This window comes from Sesamum indicum, linkage group LG14 (genome assembly GCF_000512975.1).
Source record: "Sesamum indicum cultivar Zhongzhi No. 13 linkage group LG14, S_indicum_v1.0, whole genome shotgun sequence".
NCBI classification, from domain to species: Eukaryota; Viridiplantae; Streptophyta; class Magnoliopsida; order Lamiales; family Pedaliaceae; genus Sesamum; species Sesamum indicum.
This window is the reverse complement of record NC_026158.1, coordinates 1605142-1625194: the sequence shown is the minus strand read 5'-3', so window position 1 is coordinate 1625194 and position 20053 is coordinate 1605142. Positions and strand designations below refer to the sequence as shown.

Sequence of the window (20053 nt, the reverse complement as noted above, 5' to 3'; positions counted from 1 at the left end):
CGATCATAATTCACTATTGAATTAAGCCTATATAAGAGGGCTGGAATTAAGGAGAGTAATTATCATCATTAATATTATTATTATTGTATTTTTTAACAAGGTCCTATTCTCAATCATGCATACCTTCTTAGAGATAATGTTAGAAAGGATTCATGATTTTAGAAGTTATGAATTCAAATTCTGTTGTATATATGGGATATTATTCAACTACATAGTATGTGTTGTTTATTGTAATAACATGTGTTGATTAATTTCATTTATTCGATATTGTTGATCAAAATATAATCGTTGTAGTTGTCTTTGTTAGGTATTAATATATGACATAAATGATTGTAATTGAGTTATTTCAATTAATAATAATTCATCGCTTCAAATAAAAAAAAAAATATTAGAAAGGCGTGTTCCCATAAATTTAGTATATGTGGCACATATATATAAATGTGTGCGCATGATTATTTTAAATTAAGAACTATGTATTATTTTTAAAAATATGTTAATTGGATAATAAAAATATTAAAAATAAAAGAATATGAGAAATTATTGAATAAAAAGTAAAACAATTGTGGGAGTTGAGAAGAAAAAGAAAAATTAAAAAATAATGAACAAAAAAAATTAAAAACACCAAAAGGATGCTTTTAATTTTCCAAATATAATATCGAATAATTAATTAACCAATAATAATTCATAACACAAGAAGATATATAACATTGATCATGATAATTAAAATAATTATAATAAATAGTTATTAATCACAATCATATAATATTAAATGATCGTAATTTTTGCCTAAATAGCTAAAAATCATGACGAATATTTTTGCCCTGGCGAATTATAACCACGAGAATACTTTTGAAATCACAAGAACTTAAAATGTATATCAATTGCTAATTAAATTCGTTTCTAAGTATCAATCAATTTACTCTATTTTCTAATTTTTCTAGCTTTTGAAATAATTTATTGTAGTGTAACCAATGGCCAAAATATTTAATACAGTTTTTTAGTTGTAATCAATATTTTGGCCTCAATTGTAGAAACGATTAATGAAACGTTGTGTAGTCATAATTTATTACTATCGACTATAATTTTTTAGTTTTAACCATGATAAATTAATTATGAGGGGAGTCAATCGATATACATCTCGACCGGTGGATCGTCGAAACGGTGACAGTGGCGGCCAAAATGGGTTGTTAGAGATTGTGGTACTCAGTCAAAGAGAATCGCTGAAATGAGATGGTCTTTAGGACATATTTTGTTAGACTTTTCGAGACAAAAATTGATAAAAATAAGTTAAAATAACTCTAAAAATACCAAAATAAATGTACCTAAACATACCAGATAATGTCAAACAATTAATAGACCAATAATTATATCATAAATATTACAAATATAAAGATTTAAAATTTTAAAAACTAATTATGCAATATTAAATAATTAAATTCACTTGGTAATATAAATAAAACAAAAAAATTGACAAACAAATCATAATTGACTTATATATATAATTTCTTGAAATTGTGGGTTTCTTAATGAAAAGAAATCATATCTTGAGAGACAGAAACAGCAAGTGTCAAATATTTTATCAGAAAGAATAAATAAATAAAGTTTGACCTGCATCCAAATATGAGGACCAATAATAATTCTGCAAATGGAAGAGGGATTCTAGTGAACAGTGTGCCATTGGTGCCACAGATTTGGAGCACTGAACCGACAAGTGTGCAGATACAGTAATAAGAGGACTGAGAGCAGTCCAGAATCCGCCATTATCACTCCCTCACAAAACAAAGGAATTCAGGCCAATCATCTATTGCTCGTATAGGTACACCACTCTCAATAATTTTTAATTTTGTTATTTAGATATTATAAATTAAAATTTATCAAAAATATGGAGTTCATCATTTTTACCTGAGAGTACTATAAATTGGTGGTAGATAACTAACTCATTCATAGTACGTAGCTGATTAGTGATTAGAGGACGTTGGATGTATATGCTTAACTTATATTTTTATTATATTTATTTAGTTATATATATATGAGAATAAAAATAAAATAAAGAACGGATCAAAATCGATAATTTCTTATTAATTTGATATGTACAGAAAGAGAATGTTATTGATAGAAAAATATAAGGATATTGTCATTTTGTGCAACAATAAATATCGTTGAGGGTAGTTTAGTCAATTTACTATTCACCAATCGAAAAAGTTACGCTCTAGTCATTTCACACTTAGGTCCCGTTTACTTTGATGTATAAATTTGTATAAGAAAATTAGTATAGGATAATACGATATTTATATGGGGGCTCGATATAAAAGCAAAGTTTTGAAATAATACCACCTTGGGAAATGGTATAAAATTAGTCCAAGATTGCACCAAATATGAATGACCATTGTATTCTCGAAATTTGATTAATAATAATAATAATAATAATAAATAATAATAATAATAATAATGATAATAACAATATAATAATAATAATATTTGTTGTTTATTAAATTTTGTAAACAAGGGCTTGAAGGTAATTTTTTCTACCAAAAACATGTGGATATATCAAAGTAACCGTATCTTGTTTCAATAATATATATAAGTAAATACCATACTAATTCTACAGGATTTTTTTATCATATATTTAGTAAAGGATAATCTCATAATTCATTTAATATGATTCTCGAAGTAAACAGGGCCTTAGTAAATAGTATAAATTTTTTGTACCCGATGGGCACTCTAATTATTGACGGCCTAATATTCATAGTTGAGGCGTTGAATTTGAAACATGTTTGGTACGTGCCTGGGATTAAAAAAAAAAAATGACTTAATTGCATTCTCCATCAACTAATTATGCATGTTTGACATTTTATACTATTAGGGTTGCAAAATAATTCTATATATTTCCAATTTTAATGGGTTTAGGATATATTTGACAGAAAAATTTAATATCAATCAAAAAGTTTCATGTGCCAGTATAAGACCAGCAGCCAGTATGCATCACTATTATCATCTAGCCTGACTATATAGAGGGCTAAAATGACAAATAAACATAATTAGAGGACGAAGCTGCAACAAAGCATAAAAGAAAAATACATAACACCTGATTTAATAGAAACTGAAACAAAACATCTACTTTGTTGTTTGGACTACGATGATCGAATTGAAATATATAGTTTATCGACGAATTCGTCAAAGTATGAATGTCTTTAGTTGAAAATAGTGATAATCAATTCAATTCGAATTGTCTTATTGCAGATTTATTAGTTAAAAAGAAACCATCTTCAATAAAAAAACAACTAAAAAGAAACAAAGTAAAAGATAACTCATAGGAGCAAAGACACATTGAGCAATCAAAAAGCCCAAGTTTTCGGCATTTCTATCGTCTCACCTCCCAAAAGTACACTGAAAAAGGTGGAAATGAGTGATCTGATATGAGCAAATGCCACAACGAAACTTGTTCTCCTTTTGACTAAAGATTATTCCTCTTTTTTTGCTTTTACATTTCACTTCTTTCAACTCTATATTCAAGATTTTTTCAGACATAATACTTTGTGATGATGGGTGCATTACTAAGTGCACTGACGTCGTTACGAATTTAGTCGGGAGGATTCGAACGGCACATAAATGCTAAGATTCAGTTCTCTTTTTTAATACATGTTTTTATTCAAACTCCGATCAGACTGATCAAATTAATCTTTTATAAAGGACTCTTTGGCATACGTAATGCAAGTGAGCGCTCGCATTACTTGACTACGTTACTATTTTGAGATAAAATCATACGATTTTCTTCAAAATCAGATAATACCTCATTAAATGGAAAAATAATTCAAAATATTTATAATACCAAATCAATATATGAATTGAGGAGGGGAAATTGACGAAAACTTTGGCTTTTTGTAGTAAATGGTTATCCAAATGTTAGAAGAAGTGGAGAACGTGGCACATCATGTCTGCCATGGAGAGAGAGAGAGAGAGAGAGAGAGTTCATATTTGTTTGTGGGAATTGAAAGGACTTGTAGGAGGACAAACCAATGTACTGAATTTTTGTGTTGCCATTTAAGCTATTGGTCGTAGATGTCTTGGGATCCTCGTTTGTGCGACGTATATTATTATTGCATGGCTTTAATTATGTTTGCTCCTGAAACGTACAAAAAAAGTTTAGGGATAATTACACTTTCCTCCTTTTCAGATTTTATGTAATTATATATAAAATTTTTATGGTTTGAAAAATTATATTTAACACTCTTGAAATTTACTTCTATCTTACAAAAAAGTTATTTCGTTAGTTAAAATGCACTAAATTTGCTAATATTAATAAAAAAAATTGAATAAAATTTGGTATTTATCCTTGATTGACTTATTGGAGGTCAAATAATTTTTTTTCGAACTGCACTACTCTTATAATGGTGAAGATCTACCTCCTCGCTTGCATCGATATATGTATGAACAGGTATGAGGGTAATTTGGTTGTAAATATTTTTTGAACCTGCTATAAGTTAGTAATAAGTCAATTAGGAGTAAATATAGATATTTTTTAATTTTTTTATTAATATCAATAAATTCGATAAATTTTAACAAATAGATAAATTTGTTTGTTAGGTGGAAGCAAATATCATAGTGATATATTTCTCAAATTATATGAGATCCATGAATAATTATATCAAACTTTTATGAAAGAAAATATAATTATTCCAAAAGTTTAATAATAAATAAATAAAGAAAAGAATTTCTAAGATAGACGTTTTCAGTAACTTACTTTTTTCTTTTCTTTTTGGGGACAAGACGTTTTCCATTATTTTTACGTTGAATGATGTAATACAATGTGTGTGTGTGTGTGTGATGGTGATGTTGATGTTAATCTATCAAAAAACGCAGAGCGAATTATGTAGTTTATTTTTGGGACTGTTAATCTTTCTGCCTCTACTGAAATCAACAGTTACTGTATAATCGTAGTTAATAAATAATTATAATTTTTTATTTTTAATTATAATAATCTATTATTAAAAAAAAATATATTTTTTCTAATATAAATATTATTAAAAGTTTAAACTTTCAAAAGGTGAAGATTATTTAATATCTAATATCTTTCAAATATTATTTACTTGCAGGGCAAATGTATTTTCCTTTTTTAATAAATGCATGACTATAAGATTCATTTCAAAACCTCTTATTTAATATTTTTGTTCGATCTCTTTTTTTGAGTGAAAAATTATTTAATATTTAATAATTCTAACCACAGCAGTGGAGTGTGAAGACTGGTGGGAATATTGCGTTTAGGTCCCTTAAACACTACAAAAGAATTAAGTTTTCGCTACACTATAAACGATTACGGCTCAAAAATTGTGATGAATTAATATTAATTAACTACGATTAAATAACAAAATTAAAGTTACAAATAGACTAACTTACGAGACGTAAAATACAATTTTTTTGTAATTTAATAACAAAGATAAGTAACACAAGTATTATTATCGGTAGGCCTCAGCCTCACAACGTTATTAATGGTGTCTGTTCAATTTCCTCCCCGTCATCTATTTTTCACCTGTGGAATTAGTAGAAAACACAGTGATCGATCTGTTCTGATCCCACAATTGAAAGATAAGCGAATTGTTTATGTTAATAACATCAAATAATTACAATAACCCATGCATGATTTTACCTGTTGTCTGCTGTTATGGGAAGATGAGATTAGGACACAGTATTAAGCATGAAGAATGCTACTGTAAATATATATATCAAAATCACAGTAATTAATGTAAGAATGCGTGCATTCTTAATCTTCCATCAGTGATTATTACAGTGCAGTAGTTCGATCATAAGTATGTAACTAAATAATCCATTTGAAACGACGTCACAGGAAGTGCCACTTGCTACCACCCTTTGATTGCTGTGCATTCATGATTCTAACCAAAAGTATGCATGTGATAAAAGACGTTTGCATTCATTTCGTTTTCGAAAATTATGGTACAAATTGGGATTTTTCTTTTTTGTCAAATTTAGCATTAATCATATAACTACGAAATATAATATCCGTTGATGTGATTGGTGTAAAATTCGAAATAAAATAAACATAACAATTGACAATAGTATTCAGTTGTAAATACAGAAGTTTGAGCGAGTTGGAAGTGAAGTAATGAGTTGGGTTCGAATTTTTGAAAATTATAGCGGGTTTGAACGCATTTAGGATTAAGCAAACGAATTGAAATTCGAGTTCAACTTTATGATTTTTATGAACCCAAGCAATTCTGGGGGTTGGGGTTCTGGCTTTTCAGTCTAAACTCGTAAGAGGTCTAGTTGGGTGAAGATTTGAGGCAGGTCGAGAGTCCTATCATGAGTGAGATGGAAAAGATCCCGAATTCAATGCCTATTTGTATCACTATGATAAGTATAATAAAACTTACAATACAATTAATTTAATATAAGTTACGACGAGCACCCTTGAGGTTTTTTTAACTACAAACACCTCCTCATTATATGAATAATTACAAATATCCCATTACTATTAATGATTGTATAACAAATAGTCCATCGTGACATCCCATTGTAGGAGGTATTTGTCTCAACAATAAGAAAGTGTTAATAATTAAAACAAATTTTAAAAAAACTTATCGTAATTTATCCAATAATTTATAGATACAGCAACGTCTGATACAAGAATATCCATCAACTAAAACCTAGACCTAGGCCTATATGCTTTTATTGAGGAATCATAGGTAAGGCCACAATGTGACATTCTAGGGCAGGATGGGTTGCGGATTAAGACATTTTGTTCACTTAAAAATAGGATTAATTAAATGTTTGTATAAGTAGCTTTGTTATACCAAAATGGAAACACAAGGAAGGGACCACATAATTTGGTCTCTTTGGTAGACTAATATTTTTTGTCTTAAAGAGTAGTAGTGGAGTACTTACAACCCAATCCCCTTGTTCATTTTCCTATGGGGGGCTTCAACTTCCATTGAGGTTGTCTGCAAAATTTTGTACATACCAAAACTCTGCCCATTTCTCGTCTCGTGAGACAATAAATCTTGTATGAACGTGTGCGATTTCGGATTTCTAGGCTTAATCATGGGGTAGGGATGGCTTTAAGTACTTTGTAATTCATCTGTTTTCGCCCTTGGTTTTTGTTTGTAGTATTTAGCTTAAGTTGGAAAATAAAAATTTAATATTTTAAGAATTATTATAGTGCACGCTTTTACACAAGATTTGGTGTAATTACACTAGTAAATTTTTTGTAGTTTGAAAAGTTGCATCTTATACCTTTGACATTTGCTTCTATCTAATAAATAAATTCATTCGTTAGTCAAAATTTACTGAATCTGTTGGTATCAATAAAAATATTACTGGCTATATTTAAATATTATATTTTTTGTAGCGGATTATATATGGATCAACTTTTAACAACCAAAAACAATTGATTTAATAATTGGAAATAGGAGAAAGAAAAAATCATGGTTATTGAGGCAATATTGGAGGATTAAGGATGATAGTAAGCATAAAGCATGCATCATAATTTTACCATCCCACATTGATTTCACCAAAACCCTCGAATTATATATTCATCGGTATTAGTTCTAAAAAAATTTATATTCACAAAAAGTGGTTAGTTACATAATTTCTTTTTATTTTTAAGTTAAAAATATCTTTAAATTCGATTAATTTTGACTAATGAAAGAACTTATTTTTTTTTAGATGGAAGAAAATCTCAAAAATGTTAAATATATTTTTTCAAACTATAAAAAAATTACATAAAATCTCAAAAGAGGTCAGTATAGTTATCACTTAGTTATATTTCCTTACGTTGGAGGAAATTATTGTTCCTTTCACTTTAAACTTGTCCGCCTTGATTTTTGAGTTGCCTATTATTCTTTTGGCTAAAATGCATTTTACCACCTTGTGTTTTGGCGAAAAAGTTAAAAATCTACCTGTATTTTTAAATAGGCTAAAATCTCCCCTGTGTTTTGGAAAATTCAACAAAAAACACCTCTTCTATTAGTAATTAATGAAAAGTGGATTACACGTGCTCCTAATGCGTTTGAAAATATTTTTTTTAACTATTTTTGGTCTTATATTTGGATGTCTTTTACTAAAATATCCTCATGGTACTTATATATTTCACATGTATATTTTTCTATTTGTTTTGAGTGTTATTTTTGTATTCTCATCTATTACAAAATAAAATATTTTTAAATATATTTACTTTAAAATATAAAAAAAATTATATAAGTTTTTAAAATTTTATAATTTAAATTGAAATATTAAATTAAATAATTTTTATAATTGTTAAAAACTAAAATTTAAAATTTATATTTGTTAAATTTAAAATTATTTTTAATTAATTAAAATATATGTTTAATTATTATAATTATTTCAAATTATTTTTAAATAACTAAAATATATTTAATTAATATAATTAAAATTAATTAAAAAAACTAGGGCAACGATGATGGCCACCGCCCCAGCATGTTGCCGTCGCCCTTCTTTCTTGTTCTAGGCGATGCGACGAGGAGAGCGCAGGCAGGACTGACGACAGGGGTTTGCGCAGGGGGGAGGGGGCTGGGTGGGGGGATGTGGGCATGGCGGTGATTGGGGGTTAATTTTGTTTTTTTTTTAAATAATATTTTTTTATAATTTGTATTTTTAATCAATAAAATATCAACTTTTTATTTTTTTTATAAATTTAAAAAATTCAACAGTTAAGATTAATTGATTAGATCTGACGGTTTCAGTATAATCAATACAGATACAACGGCTATTAAAATAAAAAAATAATATATATTGTGGATTGGTATAACGGTCATTTTATGAAAAAATTAACGTCATTAATTAGATTTAACGGAAATGAGTAATTGAGCTGCATTCAACAAAACAGAGTTTGCCTATTTTAAAACAGATGAGGCTTTTTGGTAGACCTTTTGAAACACAGGGGGATTTTATGCATTTAAACCTATTCTTTTTTACGTACAAAATATTAATATATATTTTATAAAAAAAAAGCGCATTTTCTGTGAATTAATTTGGATTAGATGAAATTCATAATTAGAATAAGATGATGAATTAATATATCAATATATGTATATATCCGAATCTGGGAAATTGAACTTAGCTGCCTAGAGTTCAGTAGCATATATATATTAGGAGAAATTATTGGATTATAGATATTGTAATATTATTTTTTAATTTTTATAATATATATCTAAAATCCCACTTTAGTATGAATTCTAAAAAATATGCCCAAATATTACAAAACTTTGAAATAATGTTATTTTTAATGTTTATATCTAAGAACCTTCACCATCATACTATTTATTAATATAATTAATGTCTCTTTTAATTTTTAAATAGATAATTATATTAGAGAGAATTACAGTTTCAGCATATTATAAACAACTAGAAACTAATGTAGATTAATCTTAAAAAAAATAAAATAGTCACACACGTAGTCGAAAGAAATGGAACCATATCCTCCCCTCGAGATTTTAAATATTAATAATATTATTTTTCATCAAAAAAATAAAATAAAAAAAGACAAAATATCCAAGAATGAAGGTAGTCCGGGCGGGTCAAAGATTTCCAGGACTGTCCTTGTCCCCCACATCCCACGCACATCCAATATATATCATGCTTCCTTCACACACACACACACACATATATATACACATATTATCATCATTATTATTATTAATATAAATAAACATTCCCAGAAATCCTGAAGTGATGAGGTGCGGCAGCAAGCACGAAGCGTCTCTCTCTCTCTCTCTCACACATGAGCCAAGAGATTATAAGTCCAAATTTTACGAATTTAGGTAGTTACTCAACTTTTTTTTGATAAATTGTATGATGTTTTTTTTTATTTATTTTGAATTTGTTGGTTGATTTAGAAATATTAATATATTGCTTATTGAATATTGTAATAATAATATGTTGGTTGATTTAGAACTTTTTTGATGTATTTTAACAAAAACCAATCTGGATTTGCTTAATATCTTAAACTTTCTATATATAACCATTTCAGTACATGTTTTATTTTTGTAATTAATAATGTATTGATACTTTGAAATTTAGTTTTTTTTTTTTTCTCTTCTGTTAATCTTTACGTAAATTACACATAAAAATTATAATCTTTACAAACACTATCCAACAGTCATTTTAATGTTACATAACAAATCACATTAATAAATTATATATATCCTCACTTTAAAATTATATTTTAATTTAATTATATATTTTAATATTTAAGAGAGTTGCGTGGCAGTAAGTGTGTAGACAAATGAGGTTGTAGAAATTTAAAAATAGGACAAAATGTTATTTTAGTTCCATAAAATAAAGGTAGAATTTCTTTTGGTACTATAACTACACCAGATGACGTTTTTAGTCCCATAAAACTTAAAATCACGTCTTTTTATTCCCAAAATCACAACGCCTTTGTAGTCACAAACCCACGATGCACATGACTTTTGGGACTAAAGATACGTGGTTATGAATTTTATGGGACTAAAAACAAAACCTATCATTATTATGATACCAAAACATATTTTACCCTTATTTTACATGGGACTAAAAAAGCATTTTTCCTTAAAAATATTACCAATAGTGCAACTTTCGGTGGTGATATTTGACCTATGGATATCTTTGTGCCTATGATTGACTTACACACACATATATAAATATATATAATTACATATTGCCTTTGATCTCTGCACCAATTATTGGTGCAAAGTTTATGGATAACAGCAGGTTTTTAGGGTTTACAAGTTCATACCATTTGCCTAATATCTTCACGGATTGCCGTTTGAATGGATAATATTTTATGCAATGGGTATCAATCGAGTCGTCAAACTGCATCATGAATTCAACTTGATAATAGGAAGTGGTTTTGGATCATTTTTTGTATCTCAAGGGGATTTCAATGATATATTACTCGCTCTTTAAATAGTAGTTATGGTTCGGACGAAGCTGATACAAAATTCCTACAATCATATCATAATTAACAAGGATTACTATGTTGGTCATATGTATTCTGTCATTTATTTGTCAAAAAAAAAAAAGATGTTGATGAGGAGGAGAAGCAAACACTTTCCGTTTTTAAAATTAGTGGAAGTGAGGAGCAGGTAAAGATGTTTATCCCAAGTAAGTAAACAAGTAACGGAAAACACATCATGACTACTTCAGTTAGTTATATTTGGGTAGTTACTTGTAAGAAGTTTTGGTATAATTGACTAACGTTGCCCCAACATTATTTTTTATTCGGTTAGGTATTTGATAACTGTTTTTATTGTTTGACAATTTTGTCCATATGGAGTTAGGTTTTCTTTATACGACAAATGAAGAATAAAAGAAGCCCAAGAAATTAGACGCCAAATTCAAGTGTGGCGGATTTAGATTGAGAAAAAAAAAAGAACAATAAAGTCGTAGCTTTTTAGATTCTATTAATATGTAATTTTTTTTAAATCTATTTTAACAATAATTATTAATTTATTATCATTAAATTATAATGTAATTGTGATTATAATCGAGTTATTTTTTTTGTAATAAAGGGTAGACGTAAATAATTAAATCCAATAATCTTATTTTCATCTTTAATTATAATAGATAAAGGGCTGTACAACAGTATTAAGAAAATAATTGTGCTAGAGTCTAGACTAGGGTCAAGTACGTGCCCAAAAGTCAATAATGGACAAGGCATTAACATTATTCAACTTCTTATCTAACTAATACATATATATATATATATATATATATAGCTTGTACGCATGCTAAAATTATATCACTGTTGCATTATCTACTTGCTGACAATGTGTGAACTCATCTCATCTGCAAATGAATATGGATAAATTATAAATGATAGTTTTTAATGTTTGTTATAATTTTATATATCTCTTTATTTTTTAAAAAAATTACAAAAAATTTTTTTAAAAATTACGGGTTCGTTTGATTCAAGTGGGAGGAAAAGGAAAGTAGAAGGGGGGGAGGAAGTGAAAGGGGGAAAGGGAGGAAAAGAATAATAGTTTTCATTCAAGTTGTTTGATGTGATTGGAAGGGATGTAAATTTCAAATACTTTCTCTTGTTTGGTACAAAAAGAACGCATCGACAAAAAAAGACTAATTTTTATAATTTTACTGAATAACCCTTCTCTTTATTTTGTAAAAATAAATGAATTAGTATTATAGTAATATAATCTTAGTACATCAAAAATTTAAAAATCTTATTGATGAAAATATTTATCATAATTAGTATTGTTTATTTATTCTAAATTATTAGTATTGTTCAAATAAGGAGCAAAGAATTAAAAGAAAATTATATATATAGATATATATGGGTAATAGAGTAAATAAATATAAGATTTGTATTTTTTTGTCTTTTTGGTCTTATACTTATACTTTTCTACACAATTCTGGTGGGAACAAAATTGAACTTCGGAGGGGTTTCATATACATCAAATTTTACTTCACCTCCATCTCTTCCTCCTAACCAAACACCAAATTATCACTTATCTACTTCTCTTATACGGATTAATAATTCTTCTCTTATATGAATTAATAATTCAAATTACCAATTTTTGGTCTCAATTTTCAGTTGCTTGTCTACTTCATTTACTACTAACTTTGGCACTTGGCAATTGACATGGACAATTCAAATATATATATATATATATATATATGTATTTATATTCTATTGTTTTTTTTATTTTAATTTGACTTTGTACGCTTACGCAAGTTTTTGGAAAATGTTAGCTAAATTAAATTATTTGAAGTGATCATCACCCCCAAAATATAGTAATATTTAGCATGAATTCGGACTGAGATATTGACATTTGGCCTAAAATTCAAACCATGTTTTGTTTAAAAAGTTAGAAGCTTCGCACAAAAATTCGCACAAAAAAATATGAATTTTCATTATAATTAATTATTATGGTTAAAAATTAAAAAAATCATAATAAATATTAATTAATTACAACTGCGTAACGACAATATATTAACTGTTAAATAAGGCCAAAACTTCATTTACAACCAAAAACTATGAAACGTTCAGACCGAAGGTAAAATCATGACGAATATTGATTATAACCGTGATCAAAATTTAAATTTTTACATTAATTTTATTTGATTATAATAAATAGTATTCATTGTCACAATTTTTACAACGTGGTGTTTATAAGAATGTACGAAATATATAATTCATATTATTGTAATGCTTGGCAAAGCTATCCATTTACAAAATATACCAATTTTAAGACACACATATATAACGTGTATTAAATTGTTGATTTTTTTTTTTTGGGGGGTGTGTAAATTAAGTACGTAGACCAAAATTTTGACAACACTAGCGATCGATTAATTCTAAGTGATAATATTTTTTTTATTTATTTGAAAAATACAGTAGAACAACATCTCATACATATAATGGAGTTCAAACTCATGACATCTAAGGTCATGAAGCCTCAATTTTAACAACTGAACTAGATCTTATTGACTCTAAATGATAACATTGTGTTCTATCCCGACATTCTGAATAATGTACATATATCGATCGACACGGACACTCATAAATATTACACAACAAAAGTCAGTAGATATAACAATGTGATATGGCTTATAAAAGAGAAAACAAAGTAAAACAAGAAACAATTATATAGAGAGAGAAGAAATTTCAAAGTTAGGTTGGGAATTTTTTGGGGTTTTGTCCATTTTAAGAAATTGTTGACTAAATTATGAAACTTGGAGAAACAATTTCTTGTACACGTTTCTTGTAGTGTTAATTTCCTTTATTAAATTTTGAAATTAAAAACCTTATTATGTATTGTTGGATTGAGTTTTGTACATGTAATATAATAATATATAGGGAGGATAATATGTGTCGTGTGTTTGACAAGAAGGGCTTTGAAAAGGCCAAAATATCTCCATAGGATTTTCGATGTCTAAATGGGATCGATATCTACGTATTTTTATTCGTCTCGATGACTTGAAGTCACCACCATCAACCACTCATATCTGGACGCTAAAATCACAAAATTTGAACCCGTAAAAGTACAGAAAATTTGAGAATTTTCTTCATCTTGCCTTCGATTTCATATTTGACTAACTTAAATATAAAAATATTTCAGCTAAGGACCTCCCAACAAGACCAACGTTTGCTCATTTTCTCATTCCGAATTCTTATCCAGATTAGATTATCCTCGAGATCTCGCCACGATATCCGACACAAATCAATATGGTTGACGACGTAAGCTATATATATATTGACATTTTTTTTTAATATTCCCATCTTTTTTTCTCATTTTCATTAAGAAATGATTGAAAATTAATTATCCATCTCTCTTTTGATCAAATCATCAATAAGGCGGAGTTAGATTAATTACAAAAAAAAAATTAAGATTGAGATCTCATAACTATACGAGTATAAGTTCACGAACTTTAATTAGTCACATAAAAAATATAAGTATTTATCTCATTTATACCAAATTATATTTTTTTTCGGTCGTTGGTTATTAATGAACGTATTAAATTATTAATTGATATAATAATATCTTCAAAAATAAAATAAAAATAGTATTTAATTTTCGCGTGTGTGTGAACGTGCAGGGTAAAAGAGCAGATCCGTGATACTAATGTAGTGCTGCATGAGACATGTTTAATTTTGAGAATCAACAGATTTGATCCTTCAATCTTCTGGATCACGATTGGGACTTGGGATTAATTTCATTAATATATAATATTTTTACATTAATAGTTGACCATTAATTAATAATTAAAAATTCATGTTCCGTGAATAAGTTTGAGATTATGGGTTCAAATTCCACACGTATTGGTATTTGTCCCACTTTATGTAAATTTATTATAATTTAATTTATTGTTCTTAATACTTATAGTGATAAATTTGATTGAATATTAATGTATGATTCAGTTTATTGAAATGTTTAATGGTGAGCTCGGAAATAATACTTGTGCCGAGTCTCTACAAGATTAATCAGTTTGAATTTGTTATTTTAAACTCTATTATATCTTCTATCTTACTTAATATATAATCGTTCGGGTTTACAAAATATTGTTTAAATAAATTAAATAATATAAATTATATGTATTAAATAAAATAACAAATATAATATGAATTTGAATAAAAAAAAATAGGATAATTGCAGCTACATTCCATAAAGTCTGATATAATTACCAATAACTTCTCGTTATTTGGAAAGTTATAAATACCACACTGATTTTGACGTTCATCGAACAATGAGTCCGTTCGCAAACTCCGTTAGGTTTTTTTTATCTAATTTTTATGGTGAACTAGCTAAAATATCTTTTTGAATTATAAATTATAATTTTACATATTTTTAAAAAAATTAATATTTTTATGGAGTAATATACCCTATAGATGATTTACTTTATCCACCCTCATACTTTTTTAATTTTTTTAAATACTTTTTTTTCTTAAAAAAAAATCAGCAAAAGTAAAGTAGTAATTTTCATCTTACCATCTAAAGGCTATATAATTATTATTTATTTAAGATAAGTATTTATAATTTCATAAATAACAAATCAATATTCATAATTATATCAAAATTCAATACGATACAAAAAAGTTGAATTTTCGTTGCATTAAATGATCCCGGCTTAAAAATCATAGTAAATCAATAATATTAACTACGATTAAATAAAATTAAAACAAAATTTTAAATTTTATCACAATTAACCAATATTCATCATGATTTTTAATCATAATCAAAATATTTTTCATAATTTTATTTTTTTTACTATAATAATTAATCATACCATAAAATCATATTTTTTATAGTGATAGAAAGTGGCTGAAATTATTGGAACACAAACTTTAAAAAAACTAACAAAAGTGACACCAAGAAACAGGTGAGGAGAACTACGAACTCCTATTCGTACACGTGTCAAGCAGAGGAGGATTAGCAGCCAGCAGTGGCATACCGTACGAAACTGACCAAGAGGCTTACAAGTCTGAAAGCCGTTATTGAGGGACAGTTAAAAAAAACCCTTTTTTGTGTTACCGGCGAACGGGGGCGGAGGAGAGGCTGCCGGCGTGGGAAGAAACACCCGCAGTACAAGCCCGCATGTAATATGCGCGCACATTGAGCGGGATTACCGGGTATTGCCGGTCAAAATGCTGCAACCAAGAGAGGGAAGGGAGATGATCCCGAACCGGGTTCTCGGTTTTCCATGTAGGAATAGGACAGCCACACCCTACAAAATCAACCTACTTGTTTAATTTACTCTCCACTTCAACACATAAAGAGAAGAGTCAAAATTATGCATGTCATAGCTATTATATCTGGAAAGCTTAAAAAGAAAAGACATTTTGCACTCATGAACGACCAATAATATTATTGTATGAAAAAAAAAATTAAATTCAAAAGTATCATTTAATTGATAAAATAACTAACATATTTAACTTCAAATTTTACATTAATTGATAGATTAGTTTCCTTTCTTTCTTTCTTTTTATTTTTTATGTATTATATTGATTTAAATAGTTTATTTTTATTTATAATATTATTTTAATATATTTTAAAGTATATTAAAAATTTATTCATATACACATGCAAGGCATGCCATAACGACTAATTTAAAAAAAATGTACACAAATTAGGTTTGGAGATCATACATTGATGGTATATTTTTACGTATATCTGTTTAAAAGAAATAAAAGATATAATCAAATTAAATTGTAATTCAAAAATAAGACATACACCGATCACACGTTGGTTAGGAGACCATATGAATAGAAAGTTGTAGTATGATAAGTACAGTAACAGTTTGGAAGGAAAAACAAGAGATGGAGAGATGAAACAAGAATAGGAATTATATTATATCAAAGTGAGGCACAAATTATAAAAATGAAATTGCCACAAAGTCCCATCCATATTCACAATCAAGCCATCGTTTTTTCTTCTTCTTTGCACTTTTAAACACTACAATGTGGACCAACTCCCCACCCCTTCCTCAGTTTTTCCTCTATATATATCACACTTCCCTCTTGCCCACTCCCACACTCTATACTCTCTCTCTCTCTCTCTACATATACATACACATTGCGCACAGTGAGTGAGTCTGTAAAAGTTTGTGTCTTTTGAGACAGAAAGCCCATCATCATGCCTGAGGCACCAAAGGATCAAACTCATCAGGAGGGCTGCAGTGTGGCTGAGAACAACAAGAGAAAGCTGGAATTCATTGAGGACGTGACCAGAAACGCTGACGAGGTTCAAAAGCGTGTTCTTGCTGAAATCCTGTCGAGAAATGCCGATGTTGAGTACTTGAAGAGGCATGGCCTCACCGGGCAGGTTGATCGACACACTTTCAAGAAAATCATGCCCGTTGTTACTTATGAGGACATCCTCCCTGACATCAACCGCATCGCCAACGGCGACATGTCTCCCATTCTCTGCTCCCGCCCCATCTCTGAGTTCTTGACCAGGTTCCCTTTTCCTCCTACATCATTCCATCATTCTTGCATGTGGGATTTTCTTGCAAATGTTGTCTTTTTGGATTTTTTAATTTTTTCTAATGTGGGTTTTTTTTCTTTTTCTTTTTTGTGTTTGTGTAGTTCTGGGACATCTGGTGGGGAAAGAAAGATGATGCCTACGATTGAGGAAGAGCTGGGGAGGAGATCATTGCTTTACAGCCTTCTGATGCCAGTGATGAGTCAGTTTGTGCCTGGATTGGATAAAGGCAAAGGGATGTATTTCTTGTTCATAAAATGTGAGACCAAGACCCCGGGTGGGCTCCTGGCCCGACCCGTTTTAACCAGTTACTACAAAAGCTCCCATTTCAAGGACAGACCCTTTGATCCCTACACAAACTACACCAGCCCAAATGAAACCATTCTCTGCCCCGACTCTTACCAGAGCATGTACTCTCAAATGCTATGCGGGCTTTGCCAGAACAAGGAGGTCCTCCGAGTCGGGGCGGTTTTCGCCTCCGGCTTCATCCGGGCCATCCGGTTCTTGGAGAAGCACTGGACCCTTCTTTGCCATGATATCAGAACCGGGACACTTAACTCCCTCATCACCGATCCGTCGGTGAGGGATGCTGTGTCCCGGATCCTCAAACCCGAACCAAAGCTGGCGGATTTTGTTGAGTCCGAATGTAGCAAAGAGTCATGGCAGGGGATCATTACTAGGCTCTGGCCTAATACCAAGTACATAGATGTTATTGTGACAGGGACAATGTCACAGTACATTCCAACTCTTGATTATTACAGCAACGGATTACCCCTTGTTTGTACAATGTATGCTTCCTCGGAGTGTTACTTTGGGGTCAACCTTAATCCTCTTCGCAAGCCCAGCGATGTAGCTTACACCCTTATCCCGACAATGGCCTATTTCGAGTTCCTGCCCGTTTACAGAAACAACAGCATCACTCACTCCATCGCAATCCCCAGATCCCTCAATGAGAAGGAACAACAAGAATTGGTCGACTTAGTCGATGTCAAACTCGGACAGGAGTACGAGCTCGTTGTCACCACTTACGCAGGTAATTAAGCAAACAATCTTACATATCTTTCCTTAGGCTTATCCAAACATGCCGTCTTATATTAATCAATTGTGTTCGTACAGGGCTATACCGATACAGAGTCGGGGATGTTCTCCGTGTGGCAGGATTCAAGAACAACGCCCCACAATTCAACTTCGTCTGCAGGAAAAACGTCGTCTTGAGCATCGACACTGACAAGACTGATGAAGTCCAGCTCCAGAATGCGGTGAAGAACGCTGTCAGCCACCTGATGCCATTCGACGCCCGTCTCACAGAGTACACCAGCTACGCCGACACAACAACAATTCCAGGGCACTACGTGCTCTATTGGGAGCTCATCCAGAGCGGCACCATCCCAATTCCCCCTTCAGTCTTTGAAGACTGTTGCCTGACAATCGAAGAGTCCCTCGACACCGTCTACCGACAGAACAGAGTTTTCGAGGCCATCGGCCCTCTGGAGATCAAAATCGTGGAGGCAGGAACGTTCGACAAGCTAATGGATTACGCCATTAGCCTAGGGGCTTCGATCAATCAGTACAAGACGCCACGGTGCGTGAAATTTGCCCCCATTGTGGAGCTGCTGAACTCCAGGGTTGTTTCCAGCTTTTTCAGCCCAAAGTGTCCGAAATGGACAACTCCTGGCCTCAAGCAATGGAACAATGTTATGGATTGACAACTACAGAAGCACCAACTCTGAACTGTTTTTGTGATGATTTTAGTATTAGGAACTTAATTCTCGTACTTAATTAACCAATGATCATTTTTATGTTCTTCTCTTACATTCTAGTATCTTTAGCTGCTATTCATTATGGTAGAATTGATCTCAATGAGTAGCCTTGTATAAAGACAATCACTTCTGCTTTCTTCCTTCTTTAATTTATCCCAATAGTTTGGCCCAACATACCTTAATATACACTTGACGAAATTTTAACTAGGTAAGAATTTTTCACCAGGATTTTCAACTTTGTATATATTTAGTGGGATTTGATAAAAGATTTGAACGAATTATACAAAAAATATAAATACATTTGTCATATAATTGGTTCGATTGGATCAAATTCGATTTGGGTAACAACTTTTGATGGAATAAAAACAATTTTGGTCCTAAAACAAAGCTACTTATGCAGCTTTGGTCCTCAAACAATTTGAGGTTGCAGTTTTGGTCCTCAAACTATTGTTTTTCTTTTATATTTTTAGTCTTCCGTTTATAAGACCGTTAAAGTTAGACGGAAGTTTCATTTAAAGAGAAAAACTTGGTCATTTTTGTTAGGAAATGGATCGGGTTAAGATGGATAACAGGTGGAATATGAAGGCGATAAAAGACACACGAATTTGTTAACCCAGTTTGGATATAAATCCTACGTCTGGGGGCGATACCAAGCCAGGAGAAAACACTCAAAGAGGAGGAAAATTGAGGAGTACAACACACACACACTTGTATGCAAGTCTTCACCACACGTGAAAGACAACACTCACCCTCGTCTCAACTCTTTCTTTTCTCTCTACTCTATTCTACTTTTTGCTCTATAAAACAATGCTAATAAGAGTAGTATATATAGCCATGACTTAT

General features: G+C 30.2%; 1 protein-coding gene across 1 annotated transcript; it reads left to right on the top strand.

Moving 5' to 3' along the window:
• Positions 16995–19384, top strand: LOC105176748 (indole-3-acetic acid-amido synthetase GH3.6). Its single transcript, XM_011099648.2, has 3 exons — positions 16995–17425; positions 17555–18483; positions 18567–19384. The coding sequence occupies exons 1-3, from the start codon at positions 17103–17105 to the stop codon at positions 19154–19156; spliced, it is 1842 nt and encodes a 613-aa protein (XP_011097950.1). The 5' UTR covers positions 16995–17102; the 3' UTR covers positions 19157–19384.

Bases quoted from the DNA above. Each gene is read 5' to 3' on its own strand.
- LOC105176748 (XM_011099648.2), top strand. From the start codon at position 17,103: ATGCCTGAGGCACCAAAGGATCAAACTCATCAGGAGGGCTGCAGTGTG. The intron at 17,426-17,554 runs GTTCCCTTTTCC...GTGTTTGTGTAG, and splicing joins ATCTCTGAGTTCTTGACCAG to TTCTGGGACATCTGGTGGGG. The intron at 18,484-18,566 runs GTAATTAAGCAA...GTGTTCGTACAG, and splicing joins CGTTGTCACCACTTACGCAG to GGCTATACCGATACAGAGTC.